Source organism: Dermacentor variabilis, chromosome 3 (genome assembly GCF_050947875.1).
Source record: "Dermacentor variabilis isolate Ectoservices chromosome 3, ASM5094787v1, whole genome shotgun sequence".
NCBI classification, from domain to species: domain Eukaryota; kingdom Metazoa; phylum Arthropoda; class Arachnida; order Ixodida; family Ixodidae; genus Dermacentor; species Dermacentor variabilis.
The window spans coordinates 14,299,473-14,325,356 of NC_134570.1; the positions used below are offsets into that span (position 1 = coordinate 14,299,473).

The 25,884-nt window shown below is 45.0% G+C and overlaps 1 protein-coding gene across 4 annotated transcripts in view; it reads right to left on the minus strand.

The window, feature by feature from the left end:
* Positions 1-736: 736 nt before the first annotated feature.
* The window catches only part of LOC142575162 (pleckstrin homology domain-containing family M member 2-like), a 99,215-nt gene continuing 74,067 nt past the window's right edge, over positions 737-25,884 (minus strand). For 3 of the 4 annotated variants that reach the window (XM_075684238.1, XM_075684236.1, XM_075684237.1), the window contains 3 exons: positions 9,927-10,073; positions 9,719-9,838; positions 737-6,684 (listed from right to left, as the gene is read on the minus strand). In XM_075684238.1, coding sequence (XP_075540353.1) covers positions 6,568-6,684; positions 9,719-9,838; positions 9,927-10,073 — 384 coding nt within the window. In that variant the 3' untranslated portion in view covers positions 737-6,567. Of the gene's footprint in view, positions 6,685-9,718; positions 9,839-9,926; positions 10,074-25,884 lie in introns of those variants that run through there. The other variant, XR_012826599.1, reaches the window with a different exon arrangement.

Below are 25,884 nucleotides of genomic sequence, written 5' to 3' on the forward strand. Positions count from 1 at the left end.
TACGGTTCCTCAAGAAGACTGATGCAGTTCTAGAGCCTGGAGCCACACTGCGTAGTCTCAACCTCTCAGCATGGCATCATGCGCTATGTTATCAATGGCCTTCTTGAAGTCAATGGCAAGGATGGCTTTGAGTTGGGCTGCACTTGGTTCCTTGGCGATGTCCTCCTGGACTTGCACCAGAGCGTCTTGGGTGGAGATTCATTTTCTGTAACCGATAACAGAATAGGGTAGGTAGTACAAAGCGGGGAAAGACCATCTCTTGCCAATGCCAGTCGAGGCAGAGGGAGAGCACGTTTCTTGATTTCCGTTTGTCTTTCTGTTGGCAGTCACGCTCGCCTCCTAGTGGTGTGGTAAGAGAGCATTCAGTTTTTTCCATCTCCTCCAATGATAAACCAATTAGATTTTTTTTTTTTCAGTAAAACAACCCCTTAGAGGGAACTTCCGATGTGTAACCAATATTTGCAATGGGACCTGGTGAGGGGCCCTTTAAAGGATGCACTTTATATATGCTCGAGGTGCATTGCATGTTTAAGTAAACACAATCGTTACTTCTTTAAAAACCCTTGTAACTGCTCCTTTTAAAGAGACCTTGATGGCTGCAAGTTATATGCAACAGGTCACTTACTTTTTTTTTCCAGGCTATAGTTCAGTTTTACATTAGATGCATTACAGATATTTCAAAAGCAAATTTACTGCAATGTGCTCCCTCTCCTTTAGAACAAATGAAAGGGTGTGATGCAGCAGATACAGCTCTTTTATTATTGCATCTATTAGCATATACAAACATTGCTGCAACATTGTGAAAATTCTGCAGGAACAGTCAAACATACTGAGTGTGGCCAACACAAGCAAGTGTAGAAAAAAAGTGCAATGCAAAGAATTTCTCGCTTGTTTGGCTCTTAATAACAATCAAGCCAATGTCCAGGCTTCGAATGATAGGAGAAACATGCATAGAGCTTGCAATGCAAGAATGTATCACAGATGATGCTCAGCAATAGAAACAAGACAAACACACAGAAACAAATGGGTGGTGCTGTTATTTGGCCAGCTGTGAGAAAACACAGGAGTTACACAATCACCGTATCATGCACCTGAAGGAAAACACATGCCAGAGAACCATGTCGGCAACAGAACAGCCTGCATAGGACAGCAGTCACTATTATTTTGATGAGCAGATGTAAATGACAACACTGTTCAAACTCGCAGGGCAGTTTGCAGAGGCCATGAGGGCAGAGAAATTGCATGGACATCTACTTAGAAGTGTGAATGTCTTAACAAAGAGATTTTAACATACTCGTAACATATAAGCGTCAGGGATACTTTAGAGTTTCCAGCAACCTTTGTTGACATGACACTGCTCTTTAACGTAGATGATGCAAATGGTAAAAGCCCTACTGCAACATTATGAGCCCCCTTCCTGACAGCTGTCTGAAGCACAGCAGCTATAGTGAGATTATCAACTGTGCTTTCTGACAACAGACTAACATTTGTTTCTGGTGTGCTTTGTGCATAATCAGTGGCAGTAATGACAGATTATTAATGAAATCAGAATGAGAAGCAGAATATAGTCTTTGGCAAAATTCAGGCACGGACGACACTTGCATCTAAGGCCATCTGGATTCGCCCATCAGGCATAAAATATGAGAGCTGCTCAATATCTGCAGCAGCCAATACCTTTAAAAAAATTCAAAGCTCACTTTAATACCTAACAACAGCAGTGGCACCCAAGATTCCATAAGCCGCAGTTACCCAGAGCACAGAAAGCCTTGTATTTTGCTCACTATGCAGCTTCAAAGAATAAAGTTATTTCTCTTTATTCTTTCAGTGAATAGATCCTCAACATACAGCAGATAGATTTCTAATGAAAGTTCTTGACAATATTCGGTCATTCTTTTTGGATGGTCAAAGCTGCTATTAAATGTAGTGAGTTGTTTGCTTCTGTGCCTATCAGAAGATGCAAAAATAAACGATAATGCACAAAACATTCCAAGCAGTCATTCCTACAACACATCAAAGGAAATTATTAGAACTCATGTAAAATTTGTTGCTCAGACGCAAAAAAGTTCTTGTACGCCACATCAAATGATGCGGCTCTATAAAAATCATATCGGACATGAAAGAAAGTCAAATGCAAGAATATTAAATGTAAGCCTGATGGAAGAAAAAACATCAAACTTGCTACAAGACGATCATGTAAAACCATGACAAGAATGCATTGCACATTAAAATACAGACTAGGTTTTCAAGTAAACATTTTATAATATACACGGCTTTACAGGCTCTGCCACCCAGCTTCAACGTGGCACCCTAAGACGCTGTGCAGATGCTACTCTAGTCAGCAAAGGGACATCCTTCACACACCTCGAGCAGGACCTGAACTTCATTGTATAACAGTACATAGCAAGAATAATGCCACTCAATAAAATAGCGATTTATTAACCTATAACAGTAAAGGTGGTTGCAAACATTTCCTTACATGTAACAGGCCTAGGTTATGCTTAAACCATTAGAGAAGTCTAAAAAGCGATTTTAGAAAACTTTAGCACATGGTGTCTGAAATAGCTATTTCTCTAGCTTAATACTTCCAAATGTAAAGGATTTATTTCATGCTAAGAATAAACTGAGCCAACGAGGCTTTGCGCACGAATCACGACATCTTGAGCCTAACATACACTTAAGGAAATAATTTCTACGAACATATGTAAGGCAGGTAAAGTTTCATCGAAAGGTAAAACTGCCATCCGCATAAAAGGTGTAGGAAGCTATGAAAGAAATTCATGCAGGTTAATCAGAGCTTCCCAGTCCAGGGAGTGAATTGAGCGCAACCTTTCTGGGGCAGCCACTTTATCTGCACACACTACACAACTTGTCCTACCAGTTGTGGTGATGAGTTCAATTGCTGAACCTCTATTAATTTTTGTTAAGCTGTAAAGACTTCCTTCCAAGAAACCTGTACAGGTTTCTTTCATGGTTTTTCAACTATTTTTTGCGTGGATAAAAATATCCTTAAGCAAAACATAAACATCTTGATTACCGATCTAAGAATGCAGAGCAACAGTAATGTTTAACAAGTAAACCTAAATGCTCAAGTATGGTAGTCCATTTTGGTTAAAGTATGAGCACTGCCTTCTGCAACTGCTAGTGAGGAGTGTTGTAGAAGTACTGTTTGATGCAATGTATGATGCAAACAGGCTCAGAATGGCACAGGTGTGTTTGGCACTGCCCAGACACGCTGAACTAGTGCCATGAAGCTTAAGGAGGCCCTAAACAAACTCAGGCATTTATATTTCTACCAATAACTGGCTGTGATGCATAATTAACTTCCCTTATTGTTTCTCTAGTATCAACGCCCATGACTTGATATGGTTGTGACTAAGTAAAAATCAGGCCCCTCGGATCCCCCTATTCTTCCCACTCATCGCATAGCTAAAGGTTTCAAATTTGGCAGACTTGATGCCGTGAAGTAACACATGAGGATTTTACTGACCAGCTCCTAAACTTATGCACCACACGATACCTGTGGTTGAAAAGGTGCTCCCGCCTGCTGCCTTGGCTATGAGCAGTGCTGGCCAACACTCCCAAGGCTCATCTTGTACAGTAGATGTGAAGGTATCAAATGGCTCATTGAGTGAAAAAGCTGGCATCCAGCATCTGTAGCAGCCTAAATTCTTATTGGCTGCAATGCCATGTCACGAGTGTGCCTTGATGGAGTTCCCATTGGTTGCGACACCACGGCACGAGCGCGCCTCAGGAATGCAGAGTGGGACGAAACGGGACACCAGCATGCCAAGTGCTGCACGAGGGGAGAGGGCATTGCTGCAACGCAACGTCACCCTCACTCTCGGAAACCTGTATTATCGGCACGTTCCTTATCTGCACAAGCTCTCTCCTGCATTCTAACTGTGCCTCGGTAAGGCCACATCGAAATGCACCAAGCGTCTTAACATGCTCACTTGCCCGTGAGGAGTTCATAACACGAAGGACCGCTCAGTGGCGTTTCATTGGACATTAATGCTTTTGCATTAGGTGTCCTCAGATTTTTCTGACTGGTTAATTCAATCCCGACAAGATCCCTGTCAGTGGCCATGGATTGTCTATGGGCCCAAACTTTCATTATTTCAATCCTAAAATTGGCCTTCGCCAAATAATTCGAACTTGAAGAAGCAGCAAGTATGTGCCTGATCCTTGTGGTGACCTCGATAATGACCTCTTTGCTGGCAGCATCTTTCTCGACAGAGCATAGGGGACAGTGGATGCATAAACACGCCATCTCCTGTCAAGAAAGCCTATTTTGGGCTTGCCCTAGGAAAATTTTCAAGTAATAACTATAGCTCACAATGCCTGATTATGGTAATTATCCGATTTTAATGCACACCTTTGTTTTTGTTTTTCTTTTCTCGAGAAAATTGGACCAATAGATTTCTCTGCAGTGCAATTGCATACAAAACCAAGATCACCTTTGCAGCATTTGTATGCTTTACCGCATAACAAAGATATTGCAGCGAAGCTGATTTTTAAAAATTTCGAGGCGAAGCAGACTTTAGAAAACCGGCTGCCCTTGTGCAACTCTTATTAGACCCCTGCCAATATTTCTTGCTGAGAAATTCAGGTGCACATTAGATTTCCACTTTGGTTAGAAACTTTAAGGCCATTTATACGTAAGTTTTCTACTTTGGACACATAGAAAGCAGGCGCGAATTTGTTATTAGGGTCAAGTAAGAATCAGGCAAACACTGCTAAATGAATCTGCAATGTGCTCTTGCCATTTTTTTTATGCATCTTGTTTAACCTGAATAACCAGATAACTAAATCAATTTCGTCGGTCCCATCAAGGTCAAATTAATGAAAGTCGACTGTACACATAGACAAATAGCCAAGAAAGTGGACAAAAGGATAGTGCTGCAGTCACATAATTAGTAAACCATCACATGCATAATGCAGGAAATATGGGTTCAGTGACCACGTATGGCAATTTATCTTTTTATCCACTTTCATTTCCCTTTAACTTGTTACTTTAATATTTTACATCACTATAGCAAACAACTTAGCATATGCTTTTCTCTGGCTTCACTGTCGGTTACTTCATACTGTTATCACTAGTCTGCCACGTGCACATGAGCCATGCCTGTTTAGGGCCCCTTCAATAATGAGGCAATATTTACACTAACAGCATCAAGCTTTCAACATGTCAATGCTCATTTGCCACAATTAAAGGAACCCAAACTTGCATCAGCAGTTCGGAGTTCTTGCATTTTGATTAACGAGTTTACATCTAATTATGTTCACATGACAGCCTATACATAGAACAGCCTAGGAGCATAATATGTACTACACAGACACAGCAGTCGCATATTGCCTTTGTAGCATAAAGTTTGTTAAAATGATGCAGTGACACGAAAAGAAACAGGCTGTATGATTGTTGGCCAAATAATGCCAGCAGTCTTGCCTGTTTCATTTCTTTCCATGGTCTGTGTAGCTACTTTACAGTTATGCAACCGGTTTGGGAATCCACTTGCCTGCAGCAGCTCACACATGTGTGTACGACAGTCTCGCAAGAACAACAAGAGGGCACACCTGCATTGATCTAGTTCAGGCACCATCATAAAGACCTAAAGCTACAGTGATACCACACTTGCCTATCACAGTCAAGTAAAATGAAGACTTGATGAAACATAATGCATTTGTGCATCCTGCCCACTAGCACTAGCCCATATAAAAAATTAAGCAGGATGTAGAGCGAACACTGTTTATCGCAAAGAATATGGAGGCTGAAAAGAAGCAGATCTGTACTGTCGAGTTTATGCTTCCACAGGTGCCTTGAATCAAAAGCTTTTCACACAAAGACCTTGAACATTCAAGCGACTCCCCCATTCCATAAGTGACCAGTGTTTTTTGTATCAAATGTGCCCCCTGATTGCATTTTCATATACAAAGCTGGGCAAGTTGATGAAGGTTCATTCTATGGCGGCAACACTACCAAGACAGAAGGAAGCAAGAACAGGACATGCACTGTCTTATCTTTGCTTCTGTTTTTGTATTGCTGCCACTTGCAGTGTCCATTCCCCATATTAAACTATACTGTTAGCTAGACATAGCACAGTGATTACTAAAAATAGCAGCAATATCAACTGAGCTGAGAGTGATTAAGCAGCCATAAACCGCCTACCTAGATGGGAGAAAGTCAAAATGGAGAAAACACATACATTATTATTCCTTATGCAGGTTACCCTTTTTCATTGACTTAATAAGCAGTGCACAGAAGACAAGGGAAAGAAAGAGAGACGACACAGCATTGCAACATTTTCTTTTTTTCTGTGCAACACTTCTGTCAACAACAAATCCTTACCAAGCAGTTCACATGTCAATCCTACTAAGCAGGTTACAGTTCTGGCTTGAAAGAAGCGATACCTGCCTGCCTATCGATCATTTCTCAACGTATGCTTGCATTGCACTCAGTATCACTCGAGCTGCTCTTTCTTGAAATATATTTCTAAGCTAACCACAAAACTAAAAATATAGGAAACTTTGCCAGCAGGCTGCTGTGAGCATCTGAGTACAGTCATCACTTCAAATGTCGAGACAGAATGCTCTAGAATCGTTTAGCCTTGCTTCAAGCTGAGAGGCTCGTTCCAGGCAGTGCCTTCTCAGTGTGCCGCTGGACATGGGAGCAACCTCGAGTGGGACCTAACCAAGAAGCAAAAGTGCAAGTTGCAGTATGACAGAAGCATAACGAAAACAAACTTTGCGGCACACATGTGAGAACCGTGCAGGAATACACAGCAAGATTTTACTTGTGAAAAATTCATAATGCCAAAACCGCATCGCCAGTGAACTCTTGTACCAACACTTGAGCTGACTTCACATGCAAGAGCAAGTTGCACTTAGTATTTACACTGGTTTCAGAAACCTCTTGTTTGAAGCATTGTGTGTCACCTGCCTGCAAGGTGTTTAACCAAATAAAGCTTGCAAGTTATACTTAGTGTTTGCAGTAGTTAGTGATGTCATCTTGTCAGAAGCCCCTTGTGTGTCACATGCATAATCACAGAGAAAAATTTAAAAAAAAGCATAACAAGACACAAAGGTGTGTACTGAAATCTTAGAGGCAATTGCTGTCATTTACCAAGTGCCACAATATCCAGAAGCAGCAAACTTTAAGGCTTTACCAAGGTGGGTGGTATTTGCACATTTCTGGTTCAAATTCATCAACATGCCAAAGAAGCAGTGGTTGATGAGGAAAAGCATGTACATTAGCAACACCAAGAGAGACTAGAACTTCATATTGCAAATTCTATCAGTCTTCTATGAGGAGCCTTTGGCTTTCTTTTTTCTCCCCCTGTACTGCACAATAAATCTTCTTGAATATAAAATGCGAAGTAAATAGACCTTATGCGCTAATACCACACTATCCATCAGCACAGTGACAGGAACACGCTGACCCTGTGAAGTCAGCTTCTCTTCACTGATTTGCATTTCACTCATTCAGCCCTCAGCTACCATGATTACTTCAAAATGTGCAAACCACTCCGAATGTAATCTAAACTTTATGGCCAGCCTATAAAGTCACTTAAATGAGCCTAGTGTTTTGAAACTTAGCACTGTGTGCCATGCACTGATTGACCATGACATCTTTATGCATAAACTAGGTTGCTTTCCTGAATACCTAACACACTTCATTTCTGTAAAGACACTCTCTAATTGAAAAGCTATAAGCAGTATCTATTTGGTATGCCACAAGCATCTAGGCAGCTTTCATTAGTGCATGTGATAAGCATGCATGTTCCACACTGAGCATAGGAAATGGTGCCTTTAATGCAGCGTCGGCCTGTTTGGTACAATTGAGGCACCACAATGTGAAAAAATTTTGAGGTTTTACGTGCCCTAACCACAATATGATTATGAGGCACATGGTAGTCGGGGCTTGCCCATTAATTTTGACTAGTCGGAGTTCTTTAACATGCACCCAATGCACATTATACAATTTTGCAAGTAAATCCATCGAAATGTGGCAACACTTTCAGGAATAGCAGTGCAACGTCAAAGCTACTACACCACTACAGCAGGTTGCACCATAATTAGCTCATAAGCTGAATGCCAATGTGCACTTTGAATACAATAGAAGTGCGCAAACTGCACACTGGTCTGCTCATCAAAACTTCACACTTTGCAGGTCTTAGCACTAAACCTTGAATCTGTTGCCTGTAATTGTTACAGAAAATCATCAGACAAAAGGGAATTTCAATGAGCAATTGCAAAACCACATTTATGTACCAGGTCGTTGAGATATACACGGAACTGATTCAATTTCAGCCTGGAAACAGTGTATAAAAAAAAAAACACTTTGAGACGATAAACAAGTTAGACTTGCTCAACGATAAACCACAAATATGACAGAAAGGCTACGATACTAAAACCGCTTCACGCCGAGAAGGAAGATGGCACTGAAGATTGAGCCAAGCAAAGGAAGCAAAAGAACAGCACCACTCTGCCAGAAATTGATGAAGAAATCGAACAAGACCCCGGGCTGAGCATGAACGGCCTCAGAAAAGCAATGGTTGTGGCCACTATCAGCCTGATAATGCAGGAAGACCTGCAGCACGCATCCTTTGTACCGAGGAAGTGCCAACCGAGAAGGACAAGCTCGGCAGGAAGGTGCAGGCCCAGGCTCTCCTGATACAGCCTGAAGCACAACAGAACTGGCTTCCTGATTTTCTTCTCAGACAAGAACTTCATTCAAGACGGGACGGTGAACTGCCAAAATGAGTGCTGGTTATGCCGGAATACAACTGACATACCAACCATCATGCATACCATTGGAACCGAGTCCTGCATACCAGCAGGACTCGGTTCCAATGCACAAGGCAAGAAAGACACAATCATGGCTTTGTGATAACATGCCCTACCACTGGTTGCCCAACTTGTGGCCCCCCTCCAGTCCCGACTGCAACCCACTCAGCTATACTACATGGGGGGTGTCATTGAGGCAAAGGTCAATGCGAGATGCGACAACACCAAGAATGTCCTGAAGGCATCCATAAAGCAGGTGATGAACCTGGTGAGAGAAGAGGTAAAGCATGCCTGCAGCAGTTTCAGGTTCAGGCTTGAGAAGGTCATGGCAGCTGACAGAAGCTATATTGAACAGTTTCACTTGAAAAAGCGTTTTTTCTAACTTCGTGCAAAGTTTTGTACAAATAGATTGCAGTATTTCTTTTTATATTTTGAATGTTGTTCTTTGTAGAATAAATCTTCCCGATTTAGCATGGCGATCCTGTATATCAAATTGTCCATACATTAAGCCCTTCCTGGATCTGGTATGAATAGAACCAAGCTCAACTAAATATGAAAATAAATTTGAGTTTTTTTTTGCGCACAGAAGCATACCCTTTTGAGCAAGCCAAATCACTGTTGTCAAAAAATACTTGCTGCAATTCTGAAGAACTTACACATAAGGCACATATATACGACGTGTGCTACCTTACAGCAGTTTAGACTAACACGAACACAAGAAATGCTTCCCTTTTTTTTTTTAGAAGAGAAAACATGAAGCATGACAAACTATTAGCTGCTGATTATATCAATACATCATAAAGAAGTCCACAGACTAGTTATAATGAAATTAGGTTGTGAAATTGAGAAAGAACAATGCCATGGCGATTTCACCAGGCACCACCCACGAAAACATTCTATCTCTAATGCATCAGATATGCCAAGCAACACAGACCTTGAACATTTCTTGCCAGGAAACGGAGACGATGCTCAGGAACTCGTTTTTTTCGTCTTCAGTGGCAAACCAAAAGATCCAGTTGTAAGCACAGCTCTCAGCCTCGCCACCATCAAACTCCTGCGAGTTCATTGGACAGAGTTTCAACAAGGTCAACAGAAAACAATACTGAAGGGACCAATAAAAAGATATTTACAGAGAGGCTTACCATAATGCAGAAGTTGTTCTCGCTGCGGACTACACTCAGGTCAATAATGACTCCTACACCCAAGACTCTTGACCCCTCAACCAAGGTCAACACAAGGTCACCCACCAACACTAGGCAGCAGGCCACCATGCCACCCATAGATCCAGACTGCACAACACATTATCACAATGACTTCTGCAGATAACAAGCATTCTCTACTGCACTGTACTGTTATATGAATTCAGTTTATGGCAAAACAGTTCCGTGGAAGCCCACAATATGGAGAAAGGTTCATGAAAGGAAAAATTGTTGTCCGCCCAACTGTAGCACGATGCCACAAAAGAAACCTGCACGAATTTCCTTTGCAGCTTTGTGCTAAGCCGGGTAGATGACAACTGTCCCTTTAATGAGTTCAGTTTAGCAGACAGTCACCACGCTCTTGAATGCAAGGTGCATAAAAAAAAAAGAGTCTTAAAGCAGTCATAAGAAAACACAATCTCCTAAAATAAGTGAGCCATGACCCAAATTGAAGAGCCTAATTTTATTGTACTTTCTTCTTGTGCTATGTACACACAAAAAAAAAAGAACAGAGACAGGAAAACACAGACGAACGGAACGGACAAACCAACTTGCAACTCCACAGCAGTGGCCAACGGTTGTAACCTTGTGCACCGTTTGTCTGTCTGTGTTTGGCTGTCTCTGTCCTTTCATACACAGAGCAAAAATAAACAGCCAGCAACTAGGTAAATTTCATGACCCTTTTGAACCTCATTCTATGAATAGATCAAGAAATGGTTTGATAATCGATGATGATGATAATCGATGATAGGCAAGTGAGATGGTGTACAATTTTGAGAGAACACATTCAGAAAAATAGTCTTCAGGTACACAACAGTGATGGATTATCACAAATGACCACAAGCAGCACAAGTGTAGTCAAACATTTCGCATATTTAACTGCAAGATTCTCCTTTCTCTTAAACCCTGCGTTAGCTCATGCGCTGTGGGAAGTCTTTCCTCAAGCCTTTATTCAAGTCCTTGTTTCTGTTCTTAATTGCCCACTAGTGGGCTGCCATTACTGGCCAAACAGTAATGTCATTGGTGGGCCCAGATACTGGATGGCTGCTTTAGGATGTGGGTGAAAGCTTCACGCAGTGCAACCTGCTCCGTGGCAGCGCTGGAGGTCCTATGGCTCAACTTAATGGAAATAGTAGTGCCTGTTGACGGAACCCACACAAATAAAGCCAGGGTGTCGAACTGAACCAGATCTGCACCGTTATTTTCAGATGAACTGGAACCGAACTGAACAATTAGTTTTTCAGCCATCTTGGAACTGAACCCAAACTGGAAATTATTGAAGGAACCATTCCAAACCAGTTCAACAAACGGTTCAACATACAGTTTATAAGTCTCTGTGGACCAGTGTTGACATAGCAATATTTTCTCTAGATTTAGCAAATTTCTTGTCAGCTTAGCAACAAATCTTTCTGCGAGATGACCAGCCACTTCTTTTAGCGACGTGACAGAACAATTACCGACTTCGAAAGTAGGAAAGCTTCAAAAATGTCCTTCTAGAATGCATTTTATGATTAAAAAGTGAGCAGCCAAAATTGGCTGTACGATCTGCGCCCATGATAAAAGAATGGTTGCTTTCGCATTAGTGGCCTTCACAGAATTCACATTGTGCTGACAAAATTAATGGGCTTTCTATTTTTCTTTTAAAGATTTAGAAAAGCGATATGAATGAGTCTTAATGCTGCGGATTCAGCACACTAGCTAGTATGTTCGATTGGTGAATATTCGCAAGCGGAGCTGCAAATGAGTTTACCAAAATCTATTTCAATAAATTACGTGCTGACATTTAAAATGCAATAGGTGAACAATAAGACAATTCAACTTAAGCAAGGTGTAGATATTGGAGCGGCCTGGCTTGTTAATGCTAGTCTGAATGCACTGCCTTTTTTTTTTTCTCTTGATACTGCTGGACAAATCAACATTGCACGGAGCTTATATATATATGTAGGGGCAGAAGCATTGTAATTGATCTGTATACGGGATGTTCGCACAAGAAATCAAACTGCATATTTGAATACTAGACTACGTTACACTAACCTTTAAATTAAATACTTTAAGGCAGATATAACAATGTATGAATTGCAGCTTATGACTTTGAAAGCCATATCCACTTGGAACGAATTCTCAGGAGGACACTAGCTTCAAGATACAGTGAAACCTCGTTACTACGAACACCACATTAATGAACGTTTCAGATAAACAAGCTTTTGAGAAATCCCCTGCTGACTTCTTATAGTTTCAATGTACAAATATTTCAGTACTACGAACTTCAGAATAACGGACATTATTCAGTTTCCTTGTCACGTTAACGCCTCAGTACTACGAAGCAATATTCAGAAATCTGTGGATTCTTAGATTTCTGTGCATCCTTCACGGCAGCCAAAACAATAGGCTAGTAGACAACAAGGTGCAGAGAGCGGATGCCGTGATTGCTTTGTGACTTTGGTGTGAGCTGCTAAGCATGAGGTCACGAGATCGAATCCCGGTCACGGCGGTTGCATTTCGATGGCAGAGAAATGCGAAAACACCTGTGTACTTAGATTTTGGTGCACATTAAAGAAACCCAGGTGGTCCAAATTTCCAGAGTCACCCACTACAGCGTGCCTCATAATCAGACCGTGGTTTTGGCATGTTTAACCCCATAACTTAATTTTAAATTAAAGCCTGACATGGCGCCCAAGAAAGAATATGCAGGCGAGAACATATCTTTTTTAAAATCCATTGCGGAGGCAACAACGCATCAAGTTTTGTGAGCGCATGCTCTGCCCAGAAAAGTGTTGCCTAGCAACAAAGGCCACGTCTCTGCCTTCTTTCACCCTTCTTTCAGCACATGCCTCTTTACTTCGCACTTCTTTTTGCAGCCGCACTAGCTGCGCTCGCAATGAAATGTGACCTCCGTATTCACGAGGATGTTGCACGCTCACACTTCACACTTTCCGGACAGTGTCATTTACGTGCGCTTGCGCTTTGGCATAGTTCAGGTGTCCACTTCGAGCGAGACAGTTGCGGCGTCCACGACAAGGAATGTGAAAAACAAACAGCAAGAAACATCGCTGTTTGGAGGCGACACGGAGCTACTTTTTTGTCCATAGTTTTCACGGCATCAGCGTCTCTTTTGCGCATGTCACCCTTATTATACGATACTTTGCTGGTTTGTGTGCGGTGGAATCAATAAAAATAGCAACAGCGCGGGTTGAGAGTCAACAGCGACGTTTTCATGGATAGCTCATATAGAGCATATAGTGGCAACATATGAACTGATGGGTTGAAGGGTGGAATTAATTTTGGGGCTTTCACTTTAACAACCTTTCAGAATAACAAACAATTTACCTGAAGTTCGTTATATTGAGATTTTACTGTATGAGCTCCCAAAGTTTGCGATGAAATGCATTGGTGTTTGAGTAACTTTCATGCTTCAAAGCATAAAAAGCAGTTTTGTTAATAAAGTGGAACAACAGTACATTTTTACAGCCATTTTAACTGCACTTATGTGAAAACTGATGCTGGTTACAAATTTCATTCCAACTGGAGGTGCCTTGTGAAATCACGGGCTTCAATTTGTGTATTGCAATGTGTGCCCTAAACTAAATAGTTAAAAGATTTATTAGTGAAATTGTTAATTTGTCATTTATGCATTTTGACTTTTCCTTCATATATTCTTCTTCTTATATTCTTCTCTTCGTGTGATCCAGATCAAAAAGCAGATTTCTGCTATATGTCATAGGAAATTCTTAAACATTTTCTTAACATTAAAATAAAATACCCAGTATTTTCACATACAGTTAAACCTCAATATACCGAACTTTAATTCTTGATATAAAATATAAAATTCTTGACATAACAAAGTATTTCACTTTTCACAACTTCTTGACTATAAAACAGCGTGTATTTAGAACCTCAATATAACGAAGCGTGTTTACATGATCTCAATAAAATGAAATTTTATTACTGCCACAAAGGAATACCGAGAAAATAAACTGTAGCTTCCGCGGACGCAGGTGGTCCAATGGTCAAAATTAAAAAATTTAATTCTGGCGTTTTATCGCCAAAACCAGGATATGATTATGAAGCGAGCAGTGCCATAGTGGGCGACTCCACATTAATTTTGACCACCCGAGGTTAACATGCACCCAATAGACGGTACACAGGGGTCCTTGCATTTCACCCCCATCTAAATGCTACCGGCAAGATTCGATCCTGTGCCCTCGGGCTTATCAGCACAACGTCGAAGCAACTTCGCCACCATGGTGGGTATGGTTGAATTACAAGTGGCTGCTTGCAAACACACCACTCAAATCATAACAAGTCTAAATGTGATAAGATCCTATAGCACCCCACATGCTGTACGCCTTGGGTGAAAGTGAAAGCGTGCGAGGGTGAGCCAAGAGGGATGACGGCTTGATGAGCACCGTGTTCCCACAGGAACAACAGAAAAAGGGGGCAGGAGGGGAGAGAGCCCGCATTAACGCGATCAAGTGCGGTCAAGGGGAGTGGGGGACGAAGGGGGGGACAGGATGGCGTGCGTCTAGTTTTGCAGTGCAGCCACAGCTGCGCATGGCTGTCAGCAAAGCCGTGTGCATATGTAGCCCGCGCGCCCCGTTTTTCAAGTAATCTGGCACACGTGCAAAAAGTAGGCATGGCATCATGCTCGCTGTTTTCTCACGCATTTAGCACTGGAGGTTGCGTAATCTCAAGTTTCGGAGACGCGTTGAAGCAAGAGGCAGACAAAGCGTTCCCTCCCCTGCTGCCAGCACTTTTCATGATAGCATCGTCCCACTGCGAGCGACACTATCAACCGCAAGGGCCAGAGTGGATCCGAAAGCATGGCTGGCTTTGCTTAATGGCCAACTGCAACGAAATTTCACTTGGGTAGATATACTGACTCTAAATGCATAGCATATACTCAATGTAAGAATGGTAAAGCCTCAGGGCTGGTAACAGGCTAATTTTCTTATTAGCAGCCTTTAAACAGCACCTAAGCAAATGTCGCATACACCCTGCAGTGAGCGGTAATCATAAAGATCTGGCGAAAGTCCCAGAGCTGTACACAACTGCTGATCTCTCAGTTGCCCCTAGGCACATAGGCGCATTGCCCGCTCAACATCTGCAAGTTGATGGATGACTCTCGGAGTGCTTTCTCATTGCGTACGTGATTTGAGCTGTTTCAAGAATGCTGACGAGTTGTGTGGCTGTCGGGTGCACAAATATGTGCTCCAACACAAGCAATGGCTGTGCAGAGGAAGGCAGAACATATATTTCCTGTCCCAGCTTTCAGGGCGCAACAGTGTGTCTACCAAGATGACATTTCCAAATTCCCCGAGTTTTCTAGGTTTTCTATCAGTGCCTTTGCGAAATTCCCTGGGTGACGCAGGACTATGTTTTATGTCAAGACAGGCTGAAACCATGTCACACGATGCTGTCACTCTCTAGTATACATGTGAAAAAAAGTTACAATAACGAATGAATCCAGCTTGAATACTAAGTAGTCTTTATTTTATTCAAAAACAGAATAGAAGGGAGGGGTTAGCAAAATGCACAGCAAATAAAATCTCTTTGAAAAAAATTGCAAATCGAATCATCAATATCATCATCGTCATCATCATCAGCCTGGTTACGCCCACTGCAGGGCAAAGGCCTCTCCCATACTTCTCCAACTAGCCCAGTCATGTACTAATTCTGGCCATGTTGTCCCTGCAAACTTCTTAATATCATCCGCCCACCTAACTTTCTGCCGTCCCCTGCTCCAGGAATCCAGTTTGTAACCCTTAATGACCATCGGTTATCTTCCCTCCTCATTACATGTCCTGCCCATGCCCCCCATTTCTTTTTCTTGATTTCAACTAGGATGTCATTAACTCGTGTTTGTTCCCTCACCCAATCTGCTCTTTTCTTATCCCTTAATGTTACACCCATCATTCTTCTTTCCATAGCTCGTTGCATCGTCCTCAATTTAAGTAAGCCTCCAGGTTTCTGCCCCATACGTGAGTACTGGTAAGACACAGCTGTTACACACTTTTCTCTTGAGGGATTATGGCAACCTGCTGCTCATGATCCGAGAATACCTGCCAAATGCAAATCGATTCGGACATTCTCAAATACGAATAGAAAGTAGATGCATACAGAAGCAAATATTTTTGAATATGAGCTATTTCTATCAACTGATGCAAAGCTCAGTGGTATGAGGTCCAAACTTCGTCACCATTGACATTCTCTCTGAACAGCTCGTAAGTCAACCTCAACTGTCCTGACACACTCTCATCCCACGCATAACGCCTCACTGTTGTGTTTCACTGCTTTAAAGAGTTTATTTTGGTTTGGATGAGGGACACCTGTATCTCGGCATCAGCCAACACTTTGTTTTTTGAGCTCAAGCCTCTTAAAAACGGCGGCAGCACACTTCATTTCCCGTTGATTCCGCAATGTGTAGGTCCTTTCTGTACTGGTCCTCCTCCGCCGTTCATTTGCCCAATGGACCATTTGAAGCGTCTTCTTGGTCAGTTGTACAGTCAACGTCCGATTTTTCGAACTGCCTAGGGGCTGCGAAAACGTCTGAAAAATCGACCAGTTGGAAAAGATGGATGCTTCTTTTACTGTCCTGAAGGGCTTAAACTGCCACAGGCACCTTCGAAAAAGCTCTGAAGACCTCTCGGTACACGTATTAGGCATATTGGTGCTCGTACTGTGACAGGAGATACCGGGTGCACGTGTGTATAATTAAGGAATGCATACTGTGTCCCGTGGCAATAGTCCCTTCTCACACTTGTTATGCTGCACCGCAATACTTTTACATATGCTTCACCAAGTAACATTTCTGTACAGAGGCGAAGCTGACTTTCGGAAACCGGCATTATGCAACGCACCATGCTTTCCGAGCTTCGAAGCCAATCGCAAGGACCGCAAAGGCTGAAACGATGCCATTGCTGACAGCAGCGAATTCTTCCAATGAAAAAAACGGCACTCGATGGCAAGAAGCTTAATAGCGAACGTCGATGCAGCTAGGCCTAGCGTTTCCACAGTGGTGGCTACGGCTGGTTGCCTGCGGATCTGCGTGCGAGGGCGCCAGTTCGAGGCAGCGAGGTAATCAAAATGGTAGCGGAGGTGGCTGGCTTTGATTATTGCCGTTTCAGACCTGCTGTCATGGTAAAAAGTCTGGAAAATCGGACGGCGAAGGGTTCTTGCGTCCAAAATGTCAGACATTCTGATACATTGACTCTATGGGGTACGTGATGTTGCCGCGAAGCCGTCCGAATTATCGGGCATCTGGAAAGGCGGTCGTTGACTGTACACTGGCAACTCCTCCAGCTGATGACAGGGGATCAAAGACGATTCATTACGATTCCTGTCTGTTACTCGAGCCAGCATTAGCGCGACTTTCGTTACCTTTCAATAAAATTACAGCTAATTTTCCCTGATAGAAGCCCAAATTCCCCGAATTTTCCCAGACTACTCGAGAATTCCCGGTTTTCCCGGTTGGTAGACACCCTGGTTCAAGCGTGCACTGCACCAAGCAGGTGCGACACAGACCAGTCAATACGCACAAAGCATGTAAACTGTACTTGACAAAGCTGCATAAGCTACATTTCGCGAGCACAGTAAATTGCACATGGAAGATCTACTGACCAAATGCTTTCCCTGGATGACTATAAGTACTATAAGCCGCAATGAAGCAATAAAAGGCAAATGTAAGTTGTATTCAGAGGCGACAGCCTTGAGCGATCATTTTAAGTGGTGCATCATCTTCGACACATTTGGCGAGTCTCTACATCAGACACATCTAAGTAGACAAACGAAACCCTTTCTGACACAGCACCAGAAATGCTGTCGGCAGCAATTGCATGCTGCATTTGTCACGAAGAAGAACACGATGAGGCAGCCATGTTGTAGATGCAGCGGCAAAGGATGCCCAAATGTGATGCTGCCAGAGCACAAGTGAAACTTTACCACAGCTGCAGTCTGGCTTTGACTTTACACGTGCCAAGCCTCGGCTACTTCTCATCCTTTACTACAGACGGCAGTAGTTACCTGCTCGGTCGACTCAACCTAAGGTAGCTATGGTTAAAGGCACTGGAAACGTGCAAGGCAGCAGCCAGCAAAATCAGACATGTCACGCTGGTGACGCTAAGATGACTACATTTTGCCCTCTGTATAATTGAGCACATTAAACATGGCCCACAGCAGCATGTCGATCAGTTGTTGCTGCAGCACAAGTGCATAGCAAGTGAGTACTTTGTTGTTTGTCAAAGGCCCAAACTCAGCACGCTCACTTTAGTGAACCCGAACTCCAGCACGAGATAGGACATGTTTTATTCTCGTGTCAGCTGTACATGCCTGTACATGCCTGCCTGTACATGCCTGTATATGCCTGACAGCTGTAATGACTATACAGCACCCAATTTTCACCAACATAGGATTGTGGTGAACACAAATATGCCGCGGATAAGCTGCGGTGCTGCCAGCGCGGAACAGAGCCAACCGCAGTCGACCGTAGCCAGCCGGCCGCCGAGAGAGGGCCGGCGCACAAAGAATAAAGATTAGTTGGCACCGAGACTCCAAGCCCCACGCCTCGTCTCTGCTTTCCTCGCACATGCCAATAATTGGTGACCCGAACGTGATCGCCATGAACCAGCCAAGCGACGCCAACAGCCCCACGGTAGCCGTACTTGATGTCAAGCTACCTCCGTTTTGGACTGGCGACCTGCAACTTTGGTTCGTGCAAGTTGAGTCACAGTTCGCTGCACGCCGCATCACTGCTGACAGCACCAAATACTACCACGTGGTGGGCAGCCTCCCGCCTGCGACGGCCAGCGAGGTGCGGGACCTACTGCTAACACCACCCACAGAGAACGCCTACCAGAAGCTAAAAGAGACACTGATTCACCGTGTCCCGCCTACAGAGCCGGAGCGTCTCCAACAGCTACTGCGGGAGGCCGAACTTGGCGACCGCCGACCCAGCCAGTTGCTACGCCACATGCAACAACTGGCCGGCGACGCGACAGCAAGCGACGGTCGTTTAGTGCGGGAACTGTTCCTGCAAAGGCTTCCCACAAGTGTACGGATAGGCCTCACGGCGTCGGGCGAGACAGACCTTGCCAAGATGGCTGAGCTCGCCGACAAACTCATGGCTGTCACCGTGCCCACAGTCGCGTCGGTGCACGCAGACGCACCGTCCGCCAATTCCTTGCAAGAGATGCGAGAGGAAATTTCTCGCCTCGCAGACACCGTTGCAGCGCTGCACTCGTGCGGAAACCAGCGACCACGACAGCGTACCGCATCACAACCACAACAACGTAGGGTGTGCTGGTACCACCGCAAATTCGGCAACGCTGCACGGAACTGTGTGTCACCCTGTGAAAATTCGGGAAACGCCCCGGGCCAGCACTGAGGGTGACCAGTGCCCCCGCCCCGTCGGACAGTCGCCCATCGGTTTTCTCAGAGGACGTTTCGGTGGATTTTCGTCGTGGCTGACGTAAAATTTGCCATCCTGGGAGCGGACTTTTTGCGCAACTTCGGACTTCTTGTCGATGTCCGCAACCGGCGTTTACAGGACCCCCTGTCACAAGCAGAAGTGCGCGGGAAGCCATCCAGGCATCCACCCCTCAGCCCCACGCTCGTAGCACTGCCGGGTGCTACACGATTCACTGGCATCCTCGGCGATTTACCCGAACTGACGCGGCCACCACAGGCCAGCGCGGCCGTCAAACACAATGTATGCCACCACATTGTCCCCACAGGCCCACCAGTTTATGCACACCCACGTCGCCTGTCCCCGCAAAAGCTGCAAGCAGCTTGACAGGAATTCGACCACATGCTCAAGCTCGGCATAATCCGCCCGTCCGTGGGCGTCTCCACTGCACATGGTGCCGAAGTCTACACCAGGAGACTGGCGACCCTGCGGTGACTATCGAGCCCTCAATCGAGCAACCGTGCCCGACCGCTATCCGGTACCTCACATTCATGATGTCACGTCCAGCCTACATGGTGCGGCGATTTTCTCCAAGGTCGACCTCGTGCGGGCGTACCATCAGATCCCCGTGGCTCCAGAGGATGTACCGAAGATGGCGATAACCACGCCCTTCGGCCTGTTCGAGTTCCTACGCATGCCGTTCGGCCTGCGAAACTCCGGACAGACATTCCAGCGTTTTATCAACGGCGTTTCGCATGGCCTCGACTTCAGCCATGCATACCTCGACGACCTACTCATCAGAAGCACTTCACCAGACGAGAATGAGGCGCATCTGCGATCCGTGTTTCAGCGCCTGGCGGAGCATGGCATCCTGGTGAACACGGACAAGTGCAAGCTGGGTGCCGAGAAGCTGACTTTTCTTGGCCATGTTGTTTCAAGCTCTGGCATTCAACCTTATCTAGACAAGGTTAAAGCTGTCGAGAAGTTTACACGACCCACCACTAAGCGCCAGTTCCGCGAGTTCCTTGGCCTTGTAAATTACTACCGACGTTTCGTACCTCAGTGCGCGGCCGTTCTACACCCTCTCCACCTCCTGCTGTCGACACACGAACGTGCTGCTAGGGAGCTGCTCTGGGCGGACGACGCCGAAGCGGCTTTTCAAGAGATCAAGAGACACCTCGCCGACGCCACACTTCTCGCCTACCCGCAACCGGGAGTCCCACAGTGCGTCATGATCGACGCCTCCGACGCAGCTGTGGGTGCTGTCCTTCAACAACTCAACAAAGGAGTATGGCAACCGATCGCTTTCTTTTCTCGGAAATTGACACCCACCGAGCAGCGTTACAGCACTTTCGGACGCGAGCTGTTGGCCGTCTACACAGCAATCCGGCACTTTCGTCATTACTTAGAAGGAATGGAATTCTTTGTAATGACTGATCACAAGCCTCTCACCTACACCTTACGCTCCCTCAAATCTGATGGCGGCACGTACACAGCCCGCGAGCTGCGGCAGATGTCCTACATATCGGAATTCACCACGGACATTCGCCACATAAAAGGAGTAGATAACGCTGTCGCCGATGCTCTGTCGTGCAGCCCAGTAAATGCCATCACTCACACGGGAATAGACCTCGCAAAAGTGGCGGCAGCTCAACGCGACGATGACTAACTGCGCCGTTTGCAGGAAACATCGACGTCACTCATCCTACAGTGGTTTCCTTTCCCGGAGCAGGAGACATTTGTTGCGATACATGTACAAGTAGCCCTCGACCATTCGTGCCTGCTTGCCTCCGTCAGGAGGTATGCGCTTCGTTACACGAGCTTTCACACCCAGGAATCCGGGCGACCCAGAAGCTGCTCACGGCATGTTTCGTATGGCCTGGCATCAACCGCGATTCCCAACAGTGGACTCGCGAGTGTCTTAGGTGTCAACAGTCCAAGGTTCAGCGTCACACGGTGACACCATTGGAGACTTTCCCAGGGCCAGATGCTCGATTCGACCACATTCATATGGACATAGTCAGACCATTGACACCTTCCCAGGGCCAAACGTACTTGCTCACTTTGGTCGACCGTTTCACGCGGTGGGCAGGAGCTATCCCGATTCCCGACATTACAGCCGAAACTGTTGCTCGCGCTTTTGTCAACCACTGGCTATGTCGTTGTGGTGCACCTTCCTCCATTACAACAGACAGAGGAAGCCAGTTTGAGTCTGCGTTGTTCGCCAGTCTTGACGAAACTCATCGGCACCTCGCGCATCAGGACTACGGCCTACCACCCGATGAGCAATGAAATGGTCGAGAGGTTTCACCGGCAGCTGAAAGCAGCACTTATGGCAAGTGAACATGACTCTTGGGTGGAAGCATTGCCTATCGTGCTCTTGGGCATACGCACAGCGTGCAAGGCAGATATCGGCTGCAGCACTGTGGAACTTGTCTACGGCACGACGCTACGTCTGCCCGGTGATTTCTTTGCATCTGGCCAACAGCAAGCTCGCATTTCCGCCAGCGACTACCCATCTCGCCTCCGTGACATCATGAACAAGCGTCGAGCTACACCTCCGCGACAGCCCACAGAGAGGACACACGTGAGCAACGAGCTTGAGTCATGTAGTCACGTCTTTCTGTGGAACGACGCTGTACGACGACCACTACAAGCACCGTACGATGGGCCATTCAAGGTTCTCCGTCGTGGGCGGAAGACGTTCACTATCGAAATGCGGGGGCGGCGGGAAGTTGTCTCGTTGGACAGACTTAAACCTGCGTACAGGGAAACGCAGTCCATGACACCCACCTCCAACTCGTCGCCTGGAACCCATACAAAAGTGCCTCGTCCCAGGGCAGCGGTTTCCACCAGGGCGGAAAATGCAGCCACGCCTGATACTCGCACCTACCACGCGCGCAGTGGTGGACGTCTAAATGCGCCAAATCGCCTCAACCTCTAATCACACGAGTGTTTTGTCGTGTTGGTTCCATTCGTGTTCTCACTAGGGATGGGGGAGTGCTGTGGTGAACACAAATATGCCGCGGATAAGCCGCGGTGCTGCCAGCGCGGAACGGAGCGGGGCGCAGTCGACCGTAGCCAGCCGGCCGCCGAGAGAGGGCCGGCGCACAAAGAATAAAGATTAGTTGGCACCGAGACTCCAAGCCCCACGCATCGTCTCTGCTTTCCTCGCGCGTGGCAATAGGATAACTGCACCGCACCTGGATCATGTCCATGTTATGCCCGACTATATCTGCACCTTTACTTTAGTCACCCCAATACACTCCATCTCCAAGCAGAGATGGAACGTATTGAGGCTCTGTTCTCGAGAGTATGCAACTAGATACAGGAAACTGGCTTGACTCGGAGAAGAAGGCTTTGTATTAAAAAAACATTGCAGCTGCGTGGGCACAGCACACAAAGCCACTAGCACGGCTCTATGGCCAGCAAATATGTGGGACCTATTTGCTCATACAACGGTACAGTGCAGGAAGGGAAGCAGACAACACGGGTGCTGGTTCTCTACAGTCTAAGTTGTATGTCACTTCCAGAAAGCGGTAATGGTGGCATTTTTCTATTTTCACTTTCAGTATGAAAAATGATGTTTCCAAGAGTTCTGTGATGCACCCACTCACATTTCAAAAGTAAAATGTTCCGCAGGGGCTGCAGCATGTCAAATAATTTGAAACAAGGCTTTTTATGCGGTTGAAAATTTCATTGCAGTTGGCCTTTTAATTCGTAGCACCAACATGCAGATATCATCGACAAGGCATGAAACAGAATCTTTTGTCGGCAATTTTCAAAATTAACTGAATTAATTTTTTTTCATTCAAATTTGCTTTTTCAATTGTCCAATAGTTCAGAAAACTTCGTGGCCCATTCCAGGTAAAATAAATCGATTATCAATTGCACTCATTTGCATAAATGTCAAATTTCAATTCAACAAAATTTTTCTCTAGTAGTGAAGCAAATCGCCAATTTTACCGACTTCGTTATATCAAGGTTTAGCTGTCATTGTCATGACCAGTGTTAATGTGCGACCAAGCATGTGTCCCAGTATTTAGCTCTCCTTTTAGGAGCACCTAGGACTAGAAAATTTGTACCAAGTACCTCTTTGTGCTCAGAAAATCAGAAAACAGGTGTTCATTTGAATTGTGCTGCACTGCCTGACAATCTGAAGGTAAATGCAAAATTTCAGCTATTATCATCTGATGTTATGTAGGCATATCAGTAAAACAAAAGTCATTACACACTTTACTAGTAATGTTACTGTTTATTCCTCACCTCCATGGACATTAGACAAACATGAAGTGTGTCAATAGATAATTTATGCATGTTCCAGATAATTTATGCATGATAATTTAGAGTGTTCCAAAATAGTTACACTACTTAAAATTTGCTATATAGTTTTAGCGACAATTATAGTGATATTGCAGCAAAATTTAGAGACTTTCTTGTCTCACTTTAGTGACATGCTTTAAAAAATTTTGGAAACGCTGCCGTGGACCCTTTTCTAGGGCAAGTCAGAAGGGAAGCACTGGAAAGAGGCTCAAAAGCTCCCATAGTTGGCAAACGAATCCCACACTGCAGGCAAGACTCAAATAACTTAACCTCAACTCCATCAACAAGGCCACAAACTACAAAATAGTGCAAAAGCTCATTATATGATAGGCACACTAATTTAAACACTTAGACAAAAATAAAAATACAGCCATGATGGTGTCTAGCTTTCCGCCCTTTGAAGTAACAGAACTTGCATGGGTGCATCATGAGTTCAGCTGCAGGCTATGCAGAACAAGACATCCCTGTAAGGTTGGCACAGGCCTGTTACACAAACGACCTCAAAGGACGAAGTGCCCGCATATGTACAGCAGCTTACACGTGCAAAAATGCAATTAAATGTGTTTTCAGCATATTGGGCACTGTGGCCTTTGAAAACAACACCACAGTACACCTGCGCTCACAATGTATTAATTTTATGCATAATATTAAAGGCACCAGATATATGTCACATATGACTTTCTCATCTTATGTTGAATTCCAATGGTGGAGTCGGAGCAAGTTTTTCTGCTCGTTTCGGAGCAAGTTTGTTCCAATGGCAGAGTGAGGGCGGGAGTAAGGTGTTCCAATGAGAGAATCGGAGGGGATTCAGAGCGGGAGTCAGTCCGTGGAGCAGAAAAAGATGCTCCGCCAAAAACGGCGGAGTGGGCCGGAACTCTGTGTGACGTATTTCCTTTACAACGTTTGTCTGCTGGGAGGCGCCACCGGTCACGACTCGCGAGGACGCAAAAGCTGCTGCACGCTTGGCGAGATATCCATTCCGCACTTTTAAAAAGGCAACAGGTGAACGGCGCTGAAGAGACAAGTGACCGGTGCGGCAGTGCTGGGAGCAAACAGTGGAAGGAAATGACAACACGCAAGGTATCCTGGGTAACTCGGTGATAGAACTTCCGCTTCCGCCTTGCTCCGGCGGCGCAGGTTGTGTTCCACTCGCGGATCTGGAGGCGTTGCTCTGCGCCAGAATCGAGTGCTCGCTCGCGAAGTACGTCGGCTGCTCCGACTCCGCCATTGGAATTCAACATTAGTTGAAATCAAGAAAAAGAAATGGGGCATGGGCAGGACATGCAATGAGGAGGGAAGATAACCGATAATCATTAAGGGTCACGGACTGAATTCCAAGGGAAGGGAAGCGTAGCAGGGGGCGGCAGAAAGTTAGGTGGGCGGATGAGATTCAGAAGTTTGCAGGGACGGCATGGCCACAATTAGTACATGACCGGAGTTGTTGGAGAAGTATGGGAGAGGTTTTTGCCCTGCAGTGAGCGTAACCAGGCTGATGATGATGATGATGAAACTTTCTCGCTCAAATAAATTTCCAGGTGAAGCTGATGTGCTAAAATTTTTCCTTCTACTTATAGGCGCACTGATGATTTCTTCAACTATCCATTTCCTTTTTTCTTTTACTTTAAATGGAGGTCCTAGACATCTAAGCCCTAAAAAAAATAGTGAAAAGCCTCACTGCGCCATAAATAATTAAATATATTATCAAGTACGAGTTTGTGGCGCTGTGAACAAAAGGATGTTGGGAGGTGAAGAGGAGGTTGAAGTGTCTCAAGGATCGATAGATGGTGTTACCCTGGCTACTGAGCTACAGCTTTGTAACTGTATTTATTGTAAATACATATACAGTATTTTCTGCAGCCAGTTTCGGTCATTTCCCAGAAGGATACTGTGTTATGATGTCACTGTACAGTATGCGGTCACATGGGAGCAGGACATTGAGATGTTTTACACTTGCTTTGGCTCACTCAGTCACCTTGTATGCAGCTACTTGTTATGAGGGTCAATGTAGCAGCATATCAGACGAATTAGCAAACTGAAGCGAGTATTAGAACGTGACCACATACTATGCCATGACTTGACAAAACACTAGAAACGAAACTGAAACTGCCAGTAGAAAAGCTAATACAGTCAAACCTCTATATAACGGACCTCGATTTAAAGACACTCACAATGTAACGA